The sequence below is a fragment of the Augochlora pura genome, chromosome 3, assembly GCF_028453695.1.
Source record: "Augochlora pura isolate Apur16 chromosome 3, APUR_v2.2.1, whole genome shotgun sequence".
Classification (NCBI taxonomy): Eukaryota; Metazoa; Arthropoda; class Insecta; order Hymenoptera; family Halictidae; genus Augochlora; species Augochlora pura.
The window spans coordinates 1,777,738-1,792,351 of NC_135774.1; the positions used below are offsets into that span (position 1 = coordinate 1,777,738).

General features: G+C 49.5%; 1 protein-coding gene across 1 annotated transcript in view; it reads right to left on the reverse strand.

Moving 5' to 3' along the window:
- Positions 1 to 5,941: 5,941 nt before the first annotated feature.
- Positions 5,942 to 14,614, reverse strand: part of LOC144467615 (lachesin) — a 60,188-nt gene continuing 51,515 nt past the window's right edge. Inside the window, exon 4 of the mRNA XM_078176502.1 lies at positions 5,942 to 6,354. Within this exon, the coding sequence (XP_078032628.1) occupies positions 5,942 to 6,354 (413 nt within the window). The remainder of the gene's footprint in view (positions 6,355 to 14,614) is intronic.

A 14,614-nucleotide genomic window follows, 5' to 3' on the forward strand; every position in this document is an offset into this window, starting at 1 on the left:
TAATTGCCGCAAAAAATGTGCCGAAGAAAATATTGTCAAAGAAACTGTTACAAATTCTTCAAATTCTTTTGCAATCGATAAAGAGTCAGATTACGAGTCGATAAAGAGTCAGATTACGAGTCGATAACGAGTCAGACTCGTGACAAAGATTTCATGCAACGTCTGCTAAATATGGATATCATTAATCTTCTTTAAATCGAAATCAAATTTGATTTTTTTGAAATTAGGTTCTAGAAACGAAAGTAAATAATAAATAATAAAAGAAATAGAAATTGTTTGGTCCTACTGGGAAAAATATTAAGAACAAGTGCTAATCGACAGAGCGTGAAAAGGAAGCTCGGTGCAAATCTGACATTACTTCATTGATCGATCCAAGTTTCGCGTTTCTATCTTATACGAACGAAAAGTTATAGGATAATGGCACACCTTACGCCAATGCGGACCACCGTGGCGGCGTAGAAGAGCTCGCGTTAGCCGGCGAGCTCGCTCGGGTCTCGACGCGATCAAGTTTATTATTTATAGAATTGGATTATCCTCGTCGACAATGTGTACAATAATGTGAAACGGCTGTCTACTGTTAGTGGATTATGCTCGGAGCAAGCGGCAATTCTAACGCTGCGATATTAGTTTATGTATCGTGGTCCGTGTGATGATCGTCCGTTGCTCTTCCTTTCCTCTCGCCAGGAAAAGGAAAAACGGCTCTCTCTCTCTCTCTCTCTCTCTCTCTCTCTCTCTCGTCTAACTATTAGAAATTTAATCTTGATAACGATCAACGATTCCGTGTAGAAAATGTATGTACAATAAAGTCGCCGTCGAGCTATAGTAAATCGATGCGTCGCGGCGTAAACCGAGGACAAAAGCAATTCGTATCTCGCCTACGCAGATTCTCCCTTTCATTCGATCGCTTCCTTTCACTCTCGCTCCTCTCTCTCTCTCTCTCTCTCTCTCTCACTCTCTTTCTCGCGTTTCGGGTTGCTACGATTTATCTCCTTTCTTCCGTTCGGTTTGCTCTCCCTATCGCGCGACTCAACAATTAGCCGGCCGTCGCCCACCGGGACCGTGACGCGCCGGGGGATTTAAAGATGCCCCCGCTCGGTGGGAGGGAAGAAGAAGGAGGAGGGTGGGGGTTGGGGGGTCGGAGTGGGGGCCGACAAGTCGATGCCTCACGGTCGCAACGATTTTGCGAAATCCAGCTAAGCGCCGGGCCCCCGTCTCTACGTTGTACACCTGAGCACGGTCATTTCGCGAACGTCAGGTAGAACTAATTTGGACATTATGAGCAAGGTGGTCGGTGCGGGGCAAGGCAATGGAAGATAATGTCGTTAGGCGGTGCTGCATTACGCCGGGATTATCACGATTAATTACGCGCCACCTGGACGTAGGCCGAAATATGGAATATATATATATATATGTATGTGTGTGTGTGTGTGTGTGTGTGCGTGACCCGTTATTAGTTCCGCGGAAAGTTCGCGCCGTAACGGGCGGTCGCCAACGGGGAACACTTCGACGAAATTGTTTATCGCGCTGTAAGCTGGCTCTCGTTCGACCGCTGCGTTTAATTAAAAAATACCGAATCGATTCGCGGGAAGTGTTCACGGCTTCCCGGGGCTGTTCGAAGTATATCGTTCGTGAAACTTGCCGGTCGCCAACCGCGATCGAGTTTTCCTGGTACAGGGAGTCTCGCGTTCTCAGGTAACCGTTTCGACCGAGTTGGGGCACGCGTGGTTCGAATCGTCTCGCAGACCCGATAGCTTTCCAAAGCGGCGAAGCGACGCCGTCCGTCCGTTAGCTGTCTCTCCAGGGGTTGAAAATAGTTGCGGGTTCGACGGCGGATTTTACGCGTTCGTGGTTGAAATTAGCGGAGCAATTATACGGTATGAACATTCGTGGAAATCGAGAGCACTGTGTTGCGTTGTTTTTAGCTTCATGTAATTATTGAGAAAACAGGTAAACATCTCTGTAATCCTTGCATTTTGCTGAAGTGGATAGAGGTAATCGGACAGACTGTATTTTGCATAAATATCCGCGGAGCATTTCTGGTATCGGGTTTTGCAACAGTTACGGAGAATCGAAAGCATCTCGTTCTGCGACCGGACCGTGGAATTTTTCTGCGAAATAAAAGCAGTCCGTGTTATTTGCAGCACGTAAAAAACTAAACAGCGTGCTCTTTCTTTCTTTAACCGTTCTAATTGATTGCAAATAATCTACCGGCGCTCCAAAATTCCTTTAAACTTTTTCCAACGTTAAATTGCGCCAATTGTCCCGTAAATGCATAAAATCCTTCGTCAGCGACTGTTACTTCTCGCTTTTTCTTTTCGGTGACTGTACGCGATATAGAAGAACACGCCGTAGTCAGTAACACGAGGTACTACGGAGTTGCGATCACGCTGTTGACTCGAATACGTGCCGCATCCGTGACGCGCGGGGGGAAATAAAAGAAACACGCGTCTGTATTTATTACAGAAAACAAAACTACGCGGCCGAGAGGTAACGGTTACACAACCGATATAACGTCGACTGCGAAATCGAAACCGATACAGACCAGAACCCGGGCACCACCTAATAACAGTTATTTTTTTTAGTTCTTCCAAACCGTGCCGGTCAGACCGGCCATACACGCGCGCGTATACATATACAGGGTGTCCCGGAAATCGTGGTACAACCGGGGGTGATTCTACGTTAACCCTTTGACGTACCATTTTCTTCAGAGTTACCGCGATTAGAAATTATTCAATTGGTATAATTTCTTAAAAGAGATAGAACATTAATGTTTATTCCATATATTTAAATTCTTAAATATTAACCCCTTGCCGTACCATTTTCTTCACAGTTACTGCGATTAGGAATTTTTCAATAAATTTAATTTGTTAGAAGGGAAAGAACATTAATGTTTATTCCGTGCCTGAAATTACTAGCTTAAATATTAATAACAAGGGTTTAGAATTTTATTCTAATTTTAAAGAATAGAATAACATCCATACTTAATAATTTATTACTAGTAATTTCCATCGCGAATCAGACTCGTCAAAGTACGGCAAGGGGTTAACACGTTCGTCGCCGCGTCACCTATATCTGGGTGACACTAATTTCTGAGCAATATTGAAAATTTATTTTTATCTCTTTTATCTCTTTTATCTTTTATTTTGTATTTATTTTTCGAATGTGATAGAGTTCTAACTTCGTCCCCTATGATAAATGTGAACCTTTCAGTTTTATTTTAATTAATTAAATTGCTTTAATTTCGTGGGGATTTTAGTGTCTAATTGTGAGCGACGAACGTGTTAAATCGTTTACAAGTTGAACGAATTTCGAAGTCGACTATCACGAAAACGGAGCACCGGATAGAAAAATGTTATACCAAAATATTTTCTCCCTTTTTTGACGTAGAACCATCCCGTGCCCGGTTGTACTACGATTTCCAGAACACCGTCTACATATAGATAGAACAGTTTGGAACGGTTATTTCCGAAACCTTTTCAATCCCTGGTATTCTCGCTGAGCTAGGTCGCTCGTTGGCTGGCGGGTCGCTCTCGTTCTCGGCAATTAAAGTAACAAATATCAGCGCGGCGCTAACTGACCGCCGTATGAAGTTGTCACGAAGCGTCGCGAAAAGTTTGTCGGCAGAATGAGGAGGCGAGGGTAGGAGGACGGGGAGGAGGAGTAGGAGGAGGAGGAGGAGGAGGAGGATAGGGGGTCAGGTCCGGCGCTAAACTTGCTCCGCGGCTGGATTGCCGCCATTAATCCCGGCACTCGTCGCAGACAGATTACACAATTACGGTTCTATTATCGCGGGAGTACACATAGCTTACGTTCACACATATCACAACAGTTAATACAGCGGCGTCGCGCGGAATAGCCAGGTTGAGGCAGCGCGGGAGATACCGAACGTCGGATTTATCGTTCTGCGACCGCCCTGCGCCGCGCCCCGACTGCCGCCCACCCGCACACGATACAGCCCGTTTAACGGCACCAGGATGAAGATGGAAATCTTTTTCCGTAGACCAGACCGCCGACGACGACGACGACGACGACGACGACGATCTGCATTATTCACAAGCGACACCGTCCGTCGGCGTGAGCGTCCTTCGAAGTAGCTACTTGAGCATCCGTCAGCTTAACGATACGCCACCCGGCACGCTATTTACAGAGATATAATCGGTCCAGCTTGTTACCAGGATGTTTGATTACTAACAAGGGGGACACGGGCACAGCCTCTGCGAATCCTCCCGCTGTAACGTCGGCTGGGATCCCCGGCGCCACTCTTAGTCTATGCAATACGTAATCACGATAACGTCTCTCACCTTTCGTGCGGATCCGTTCGACGACTCGTGCGAGGTCCCCGGGGCCGACGGGAGCCGACGACTCTCGTCGTCGTCGAGCGACGGGCACCGCCTGTGGAATTTCGGTCGCGCGATACCTTTATAACCCCGCCGGCCGCGGTCGTTATTCCCTTAATATCTAGGTCCCAGGGCTGCCGCGTTCGATCCGAAAAATCGCGAAAGTTTCGCCGCGCTTCCGCCGAGCTGAATAAAATTCGGATCGAATTCGACGAAAACGGCTGACGATCGATCGCGCCGCCGCGAATTCACCGATTAAATTAAGGAGCGCCGAGCATCTTTCTATCTATTCGCCGCGGTCGCGTCGCGCGAATTAAAAATTCAATGGGCGGAACTAATTTTAGAGGGGACAATGCGGAACTCGAGAGCGTTCGCAAACTATCCCGCACACGAAAATACCACGAAAGTTTGGTTCGGAGGTGAGCAGAGTTCTCGCGGCTGCTTTACTTCGCAGACAGTTCGCTTCCGGTGTCGAAAATGAGTTAGTGACTCGGAGGGGTGGCGAACGAAGTTAAAAATTCGCGGGGTTAAACGCATCGTTTCTCCGCCGCGGGGGAGTGGGGACGTTGAAAAATTCAAGCTCGCATAAATTATGCTGCTTAAAGAGAGACGCGCGCGCGCGTATTCCTTGCCCCCCTCCTCCTCCACGGCGAAGTCTTATTTGCAACCTGCCGACGGGGAATCCGCGGCGAGCGATGCGAATAGGATTAAAAATGACGGAGTGGGGCAGATTAATCGCTTCGTGGAGGACAATGAAAAATGGTGGACGCGCTGAAAATTTCATAACGCTGTCCTCTGTCTGCTGGATGAGACCGCGGACAGAGAAACGAAAAACACGGCGGAACGGAATCGGTTTCGATGGCGACAACGATGAGATGTTTGCGCAAACCGTGGAACTCGATTTTAAGCCTAAGATTCTAAGCCTGACTTTAATATATGTAGACCTCTGTTTGCAAAGTAAGTACAGGATTCAAGAGACGAGAAAATAAATCAAAAAATAAAATAAATTTCACAGTGATCAGTGACGAAATTGAAGTTTGCACAAACTATAGGACTTGATATCCTAAGGTTCTAAGCCAGGCAATTATCTATATCGACGTCTGTTTGCAAAGTAAGTACAGGATTTAAGTGACAAGTAAAGAAATCAAAAAATAAAATAAATTTCACAGTGACCAGTGACGAAACTGAAGTTTGCACAAACTATAGGACTTGATACCCTCAAAAGTTGAAAGCTAACTCTCTATCTCGCCGCTGCTGCGAAACGATTCCACGCGCAAGATATGCAAGACGACCGAACCAAGGTTTGCGCAAACCATCGACAACCCGAAATTCGAAACCCGGCGATCGCCTATCAGCTTCACCCCGCGGAGGCTCGAGGGGTCGTCGCGGTACGAGTCTACGCATAAAATTTTCCGAGTGGGCAACGTCGAGCGGTCGGTCGCCTCGTATACGAAAGCGTCACGATAAGCGATTTTCCGAGGGAAGCGGCGAAGCCCTGGCCGGCGATAAGGTCGCGGGATGGGTGTCGGTTTAGGTATTCGCGATCACGCACTGCGTTTTCTGGGTGGTACACGCGAGACGGCTTAGTCGCCGGCGGCCGTGCGTCAGTCGGTGGCCGTCGAGTGCAGGGCCAGCTCGAGGGTGGTGAACATCATCAACAGGGCGCTGCACGCCATGACGGATGGCGAGGACGCGATGCTGTGCTGCATGGCGGCCGGATTATCTCCCTTGAACACGTGCACCAGGACACGGGCTGGCTGCGCGTTGCTCGCCGCACAGGTGTAATTTCCGGAGTGACGGTCGGCGGCACGCGGCACCTCCAGCCAGCTCTCCCTGCCGATCAAATCGGTGCTGACGTTCACCCCGTGATCGACGTCGTAGTTGATCATCCGGAAGTTATGGTACCAGAACAGGTAGGAGGGGGTCTCCGTCGAGTTTTTCACGAGGCAATGAAGCTGCAGGGTGCTGCCCGGCCTCACGAACTTCTCCGGGGGGCCGGCTATCTCTGCTCTCGCCTCTGCAAATGGCAGAACGTGACGCGTCAGACGTGAGCTGCTTACCGTCCTGCCCCATATTGTTTACTGGGGTCCAAGGCGGTTATGAGGAGGCGGGAGGGATCGGGGGAGGGCGGGGGGGTATGCATCGTGGCTGGTTAAGGGTTGTACGGGGGTAGCGTACGAAACCCTGCTATCTCTATCTCCGCCATCTTTTCCTCCCTCGCTCTTCCTCTCTCTCTCTCTCTTTCTCCCTCACACACACACACATGCACACATTCTCTCCTTTCTCTCTCTCTCTCTCTTTCCTTTCTCTCTCTCTCTTTGTCCACGGGTTCTTTCGCTCCACGCCCGTTTTCTTTCGCCTCTTTGCTCCCTGTCTCTTCTGGTACTCGAGCGCGCGCGAGGCAGCCTTTCCCACTATCTACCACGGTGATACTAGTACTAGAATTTTAAGTTAGCTTCATACCGACGATGGTGCTTCGATGCTCCAGCTCGCAAATTGTCGAGCGGAACTGAAGTGCACGGCGAAAGAGAGAGGAAAAGAGAGAGAGAGAGAGAGAGGCGCGTACCTTTCCCGCTACGCGATGCTTCTCGCGATGAAATGAGATGTGGGGGGGAATTGTTTAATTTCCGAGATGGCGAGATTACCGAGAGGCCTTCTCCCTTTTATGGAATATCATTCTTTTTAGGGACACCGGGATGAACCCTTGGCACGGCCGGTAACGAGGCCCCGGCTTTTCAAGGGACGCGGGACTAAATTTAATATCCCCCGTAGCGGGCTCGGCTCGGGCAAGGGTTAGACCGATACTCTTTCCCGACCCCTACAGTAATTCCTTACGGTTCCTGGAAATTAGGGGAGGATGCGATATATTCGGCGAGATTATGTTTTATTCGCGGCGCACGGGAGACGTTCGTGGAACGTGGAAGATCTGGGTCGAGGGAAAATTCAAAGCGGAGAGGGTGAAAAATAGATGCGACTGTTATGATGCCTCGTGACTATAGTAATTTCTTAGGGTCCTTGGAAATTAGGGGGGGAGAGAGAGAGAGAGTATGGCGGATGATATTTGGCAGGGTTATATTTTATTCGCGACTCCGAATCATTTGTAGAATGGCGAGGGATCTGGGTCGCGCGGGGAACTTCAAAGGCGACAGGGTGAAAAATAGAGGCGACTGTTATGATACCCCGGGTACGCCTACCGTGTAACGTCCTCTCGTCTGCTCCCGGGAATTATGGGCTCGATCCGACGGGGGTAAATAATAAGAATTTCGCGGGACGCTGTTTTATTCCGAAGTCGAAATCTCCTCTTGGAAAACGGCCTAGATAAAGTACCGATAGTCGGGGAAAACTACAAAAGCAAAGCGGGGAGGGGTCGAGAAAAATAAACGCGACGGTCATTTGTTGGGCAAGCGAAAGCACCGCCACATTTTATTCCTATCATTTGACAGTGACTCCTTCATTTTCTTGGGGGAATACCGAAGCTGGAGCAGAACTCCGGTGTACGCGTATCGATGAAAAGAAGCAGAAGCGTTCGGCATGCGGCAAATGGTTCGCGTTCTTTTTGAAAGCCTCTAAAGATAAAAATCGAGATAGCGGCTGGGGAAAAGTGCCGGTGCCACGCCGGGAGACTAATAATCGTGAGATGCTCGACGAACGTTATCGGTTCGACAACCAGCGTGATAATATCCGCGGCGCTCGCTCGCTCGCTCGCTCGCTCGCGCGGTAAACGGCGGTTCGTCCGCTCGAAAATTAGTGGCCGTAAATAAGCCGCAGAGCCGGCCGTGCTCGTGAAAGAAATCGTAAAGCAACGGGTTAATGACCTGCGGATGAGAAAAAGTACATTTGCCATTCACCGCGTCCTGGTGCTCCGTCGCCGCATTAATACCGGCGCGCCCTCCCTCCCTCCCTCGCCTCCCCGCTAAAACGGTCTCGCCAATCGGGGCCGTTTCAACCGCCGCGGAATAGATAAAGCGTCGCCGTCGACTGGGCCAGCAAACACGGGAACTTAACGGCCTTCAGTCATCTGCCAAATCATGTTCCGAGTCGCGCTAGATAGCGCAGGTGGAGGAGAGTCGACATCTTCCGGAGTAAACTGCCGCGCGAAATATGACAAGAGGAAATCAGGCGACCGAAGGCTTTCAGAGAAAGAGAGATAGAGAGAGAGAGAGAGAGAGAGAGAGAGAGAGAGAGGGTCGAGTCACCGGGGCTTCGAAAGAATTCGAGATTCCACGAAATATTCAGTACAGAGGAGATCAGAGGGTCGGCGAGGTGTTGCGTCCCCTCCCCCTCTCCCCCTCTCCCCCTTCCGACTTCCTCCGTCGGAGCTGTCCGGATCCCATTGTGGAGGCAGGAGCACCGGAGCCCCAGGTTTTCCTTTACCCGGTCGACGTGCGCTCTTGTTCGCTCAATGGCAAGGTCTGACGCGACGTCCGTGAGTCTGTTATGGGATCAGGTGGGACGGGACACTGTAAACACGAACCGGATCCCTTCCGCCATCCTCCCCCGTAAAGGCTCGCGCTCTGATCCCCGGAACCCCCGGCACCTCTTTTCCGCGCGACAACGGCGTCCCGTTCGTTTTAAGGTCCGTTTTATACAGGTCCACGATCTGGATTTGATTTTCCATTTTGTACGGAGCTCCGGCGCCATTTACAACGTCGCGGGGCAATGTGTCACGGATGTCGAAGCGTCGCCTCTCGCGAAATCTCCCGGAAACGGATCTTTAACTTCGCTGATACTCGAACGTATCGTGATGTCAACTGTTAAATTAAAAGCAGGTCTTTCGTCAAATCGGGAAATTCACGCACGTTCTCTTCAAGCGTCCAACATTCAATGCGCTCCTCTTTTGCAAAATCGCTCGTCTTCTTCCGGTCTCTCTCTATCTCTCTCTCTCTCTCTCTCTCTCATTCGTACTCATTCGTCCCATTCTACATACATCCATCTCCACACACTCTCATTATACTACAGTATTTTTTGGAGAATAGGTTGATCACGTTCATCCGTTTCGATCCGGCGATCGGAATTATTTACGAACTCCGCCGTAAATAATTTCAGTGGCCTCGTATGGCATATCGTGCCGCGGCAGTCGAACGAGATCAGAAGCGAACGGCGGACACAAAAGCTGTATAAACGGACCTTAAAGCGATCCGCGGACGGGTTACGTGCGCCCTCGTCGGGCGGCGCGCACGTTCGAGCAGTTTCTCCCGGGGCATTCGATCGGTATCGGACTCTCGCGCGCCGCGCCTCCGATAAAACCGAATCAGTGGCGGGCCGGGCTCGGGCCGGGCCGCGAGCGCGAAATCCGCGATAACCTCGCGGTACAAGAACGCAGTCCCGCCGGTTTGATTGTTCGTTTCTCGTCCGAGAGCGCCGCGATTCCGCCCTCCCCGCTCCGCCCCGCACCGCCCCACACCCCCGGGGGCTCGATCGTGAATTTTAATCGACCGAAACGCGAAACGATTGTGTTTTTTCTCTCCTACCACCGCTCCTCCCTTGTTTATACGTTTCGCCTCCCCCGAACAGCCGTGCTTTTTCACCCTCGCCGCGCACGTTTCTCGTTTCTACGGCCCGGTTTTCTCTCTCTCTTTTTTTTTTCGGCGAAGTTTACGACGATGGGGATGATTAATGAACGGCGCGCGCGCGCGAGGGCCCCGCTCAAATTAATTGCGTTTCGGCCAGCGAAATCGGCGCGCCGGAATTTCCGCGCTCGGTTATTTCGTGTGTTTTATTCGTGGGAAATGGGTCGGCCGTCGTCTTCGAGATTGTTCCGTGCCGAGAGAGGCGAACAGAGAGAGAGGTGTGTCGATTCAGCGATCGAGCCCAGGAATTCGTACCCGGGAGTTCCTGTGGCATAATTTTCAGTTCGCGCCCGGCATGCTAGGAATCATCCCCGTCCGCGCCTTTTCGTTTCGCGTTGCAATCAAAATGCTTTCCGAACGTCCCCGTCGCAGTCTTTCGTGTTAGAAAAATCTTATTATTTAACAATTACTCAACAGCTTGCTATCACGTGCAGACTACGTTTTAGAACGTAAGCAGAGATTTTTGAAAACGTCGCATCCCTTTACCATTACTTAGAGACGAACAATATTCTGATTATTTTCGTATCGCAACAAAGAGCCGCCGCAGCGGCGAGCCCGACAAACGATCAAGAATAGAGTCGGGCGAAGAGGTCTCCTCGAATAATTTCCCTTATTCCGCGCGAGGTACGGGACGGCGAATTTTAATTGCCGGAAGCGCGCAGGACGAACTGCATTAAACAATTCGAGAGCGGCGAAGTCGCGGCAGCCGGTCTCGAACGACGGAAAAGGATCCGTCCTCGCAATTTCGTCCCGTAATTAGTTTCGCGGGTCGGAAAGAAATTCTAGTCCGAAGGGAGGTGATCTAGACACCCCGCAGAAATTGAGAAGCTTATTAAACGCGGCGCGATGTAATCCCGGAGCCGGTGGAAAGTTTTAAGGGGCGATGTAGCAATATCGGATGATTAAAATTAGATTTTAGCCGCGCGACCTCGCAGCGCCTCTCCGCCGCCACAGGGGGGGGGTAGAGGGACGATATTCATCGCGGACTCCGGGCATCTCCCGGTATATCCTCAGACGTCTAATTACGCGTTAATGAGGCGTCATTAAAGAGAGCCGTCCCCCCCTCGACGGCGAGAAGAGGCGGCGCGGTGTCTTTATTTCGGCCGGACGGACAATACCGCGATATGATATCGGTTCCGAGAGAGTCAAAAGTGAATCCATTCCGGCCGGCTGGCTTCGTTAAATGCACCCTCCCCCCCCCCCCTTCTCGCCCGCCGCTGACTTTCTTACTCCTCCGATAATCCAATCTGATTCGAGGACCGGGGCGAGCTTCGCCGGCCGCGCATAGAGAATGATCCCGATCCATTCTCTTCGATCGCGACGTCCGACTAATTAGCGAGATAGCGGAGACAATTCAATCCGCTCTTCCACGCAGCCAGTCTTTAACCCCCCCCCCCCCCCTCTCCCTCTCTCCAACCTTCGACACTGCCGGCGCCCATAATCCGACGCTGCGAACTGATTCACCCTGTACCATCAACGTCTATCGCTCAGACTTCGAGATAATCGACCGATTACCGTTCGTCGAAATTACCGGGGGGGTGGCCCCGGCGAAACTTCGTGATTATCGAACGGCGACGGGAGACGTCGCGGATGCACTAATGACGGAGCCGCGAGAGCAGAGTGAGCATTTTTTGGTACACCAAGCTTTCGAAGTCGGTATCCGGGAAACTTAAATAGATCGCGGATATTATGCATTAATGGCGGAGAATTCTGCGAAGATGAACTTCTGATTTATCAATTATTTCTGCTATGATTTTATTCACAATTACTTTTATTTTTTTATTATTATTATTATTTTTTAATAACGGGCTAGTAAGACCATTTTGTGCTCTATAATTTTAAAAATGAAAAGAATGTCTGCCAATGTTCTTGGTTTGAGTGTACTCATGTTCATGAGTACACTTAACTACTATCTCATGTAAATATAGGTTCCTATTGGTGTGGATAATAGGGTATGGGTGTTCCAATTTGAAATGAAGCGAATCTTAAGAATTTCTGCTGAATTGTTTCTAACTTCTAGATATAACATTGTTGGTGAGGATTTCATATTTCTGGACCATATTGAAGATGGGGGACAACTAGCGACGAGTAAAGAATTTCTTATGGTAGTCGGATTTTTGAAATTTGTAGAATGTCTAATTAAGAATCCCAGAGATCTGGATGCTTTCGAATGGATATGCACTTTGCCAATCTCAATAATTTCCCTGTTAGAATAAGATCATTATTTTGGGCTCTCATCTCGACTAACACGATTATAAACGAATCAAACAATCGTCAGCGCGAACCTAGCCAGAGAATTAAACTCGTGCCACAAATCGCTATCCGATTTTGTCAAATTCCGCGCGAGCTTCGAAGTGAAACGCGAGCGAGATCAGCGTAGAAGAATCTGGGTCTAGATTGAGCCTGGATCCGGAGATTTCGGTGGCAGATGCCGGTTATGTCTTCGGTTTTGGCCGGCACCGGGATCGTCGTCGAGGGTGGAAAGTCCAAAGGCCGTTGATCGATAAAAGCGACGAGACGTTAAAGGACAATCACGTGGAAGAGAAAACGCGCGCGGAGTCAGCGTCGGCATAAAACGCGGTTCTCTCCCCTCTCTCTCTCTCCGTCGGTTGGTATACGAGTTTCATCACGGGTTTTACACGATATTCGGCGAGCGCGCGTCGTTAATAGACAGTGCCCGGGTCGCCGCTCGCTCGCGCGCGCGGTTACGGCTGCCGGCGTAATTCAGGCTCCTCAGAATGCAGAGGGAAATCGGTCTATGGCGGCGCGGCCCGCGCGACCGAATCCGGGCCATACATTCTGCGTCGGGGTACGCTCGTAGCGAAAGGGTTAATGGCTGCGAAACGACGGAAGCGTCGCGACCAGCGATGGAATCGATTTCACCGTTGCACGGCCGGAAGCTCGATTATTGCGAGAACACGGAGCAAATCTCGGGGCCGGTATCGAGGGAACCAATCAAAAGCGATAGCCTGGCATACTCTCTCTCCCCCTCCCCGCTCTCCTCCTCTATCGCTCCTCGCATTCGTGCCGGAGTCTCTGCTAGATCATTCGTTCCTCTTACGCGATCCTTTCAACTTTGATTCTTTTATCCGGTAACAATGTACAAGATTCCGCCGATCGGAACGCAACAGATATTCATCGGCGGCAATCGTACCGCCGCGGCCGCAACGAGTATCAATAAGTTTAATACCGGAGCCCGTCCAATCGCGATTCACTCTACAAACTCGAAAACCGTTCACGGGAACCGAGCACGAATCTCCGGATAAAACTTTACCCCACGGAACCCCGGCCGCCGCCGCCGCCGACGTTTTTCCCTTCCGCGCCGCATCCCCCGCCTCCCACGAAATCGATGTAACTTTCGATCCCTTTAATGGCAGCATAACTTTCCTACCATGAAATCCTATTAACGTGAATCCACCGTCACGGGCCACGGAAGACACAAAAGCGAATTTTTCCAACGGCATTTCCGCGAGTTTCCGAGCACCGCTCTGCCGAAAAATCTAGCAGAAACTGTGTCATCGCAAGCCGACGGTTACGTCGCCCTGTCAAAAATATCTTTTAAAAACGTAATGATTTTTAACTCGTTGTTATTGGAGGATAGGGATGATTAACCCTTTGAGGACGACGACTTTTTCGACCGAGCGAGGTAGCAGAATAGGGCGATTTTCTCGAATGTGTCGACTGTCTTTTATGCAAATTATTTTCATTTGTATGTAATATAAATGTAGTTTATATACGATTATATGCAATTATATAATTTATATACAATTATCTTAATTTGTATATAATACAAATATCGCCGTGGCGAGCCGCCTCTCGTCCGCAAAAGGGTTAATACGCGCGCGCGACACAAAATTTGATTCCCAGATTTCGACGGAATCGACCGCGATAAAGCGACGGACCACATAGGCTGGAAACACCATGGCAAGATTAAACGGTGATTTAATCGACCCTTGTCAGTCTCGCGCTATTTCAACCCGAAATCCAAAATAGTTGCTCCGTTATTTCGGAATGGTATTTCCATTTTATTTAACGCATTTTGCACGCGCGAAAATTGAATTTTGCGACTACGGCCACGCTTTTAGCAGCGTCCCTTTTTTTCCGCGATTTAGTAACAAAAATTTGATGATACCGGAATTGTTCTCGAGGAGGGTTTTGCAACGGCCGTTGTAGTCGCCGCCGGTCGGCTGCAAAAGGGTTAATTAATTCAGCGCCAAATTGAACTGCCCTAAGTTGTAATTGGTTTACATTATTAGCAATGGCGACCGGTTTCTGGAGAAGCAATTAAGTCAAAGTGATCGAGTCGCGTTCCCTTGACTGCGGCAATTAAACTTCTCCCAAGTATTTCGCGAGCAAATCAGGCCGGCAATCAACGAAAAATTAATGCGAAGGCACGACTGTCCTTAAAAAATATAGCTCCGGATTCTTCGTAATTTCGAGCGTGTGGAAGACTGATTTCTCTTTCAGTTCCGCGGCTGTAAGAAAAAGTCCTAATCTAAAAAATCCCCACATAATTCAAGTAATTTAATTAATTAAAATAAAACTAAAAAGTATTCACATTTATCATAGGGGATGACATTAGGACTCTATCGCAGTCGAAAAATCATAGTCGAATTCATTTTACTCGAATATATTGCAATAAAAATGAATTTTCAAAATTGGTCAGAAATTAGTGTCAAGAACGTGTTCACCCTTTGCACTATGACT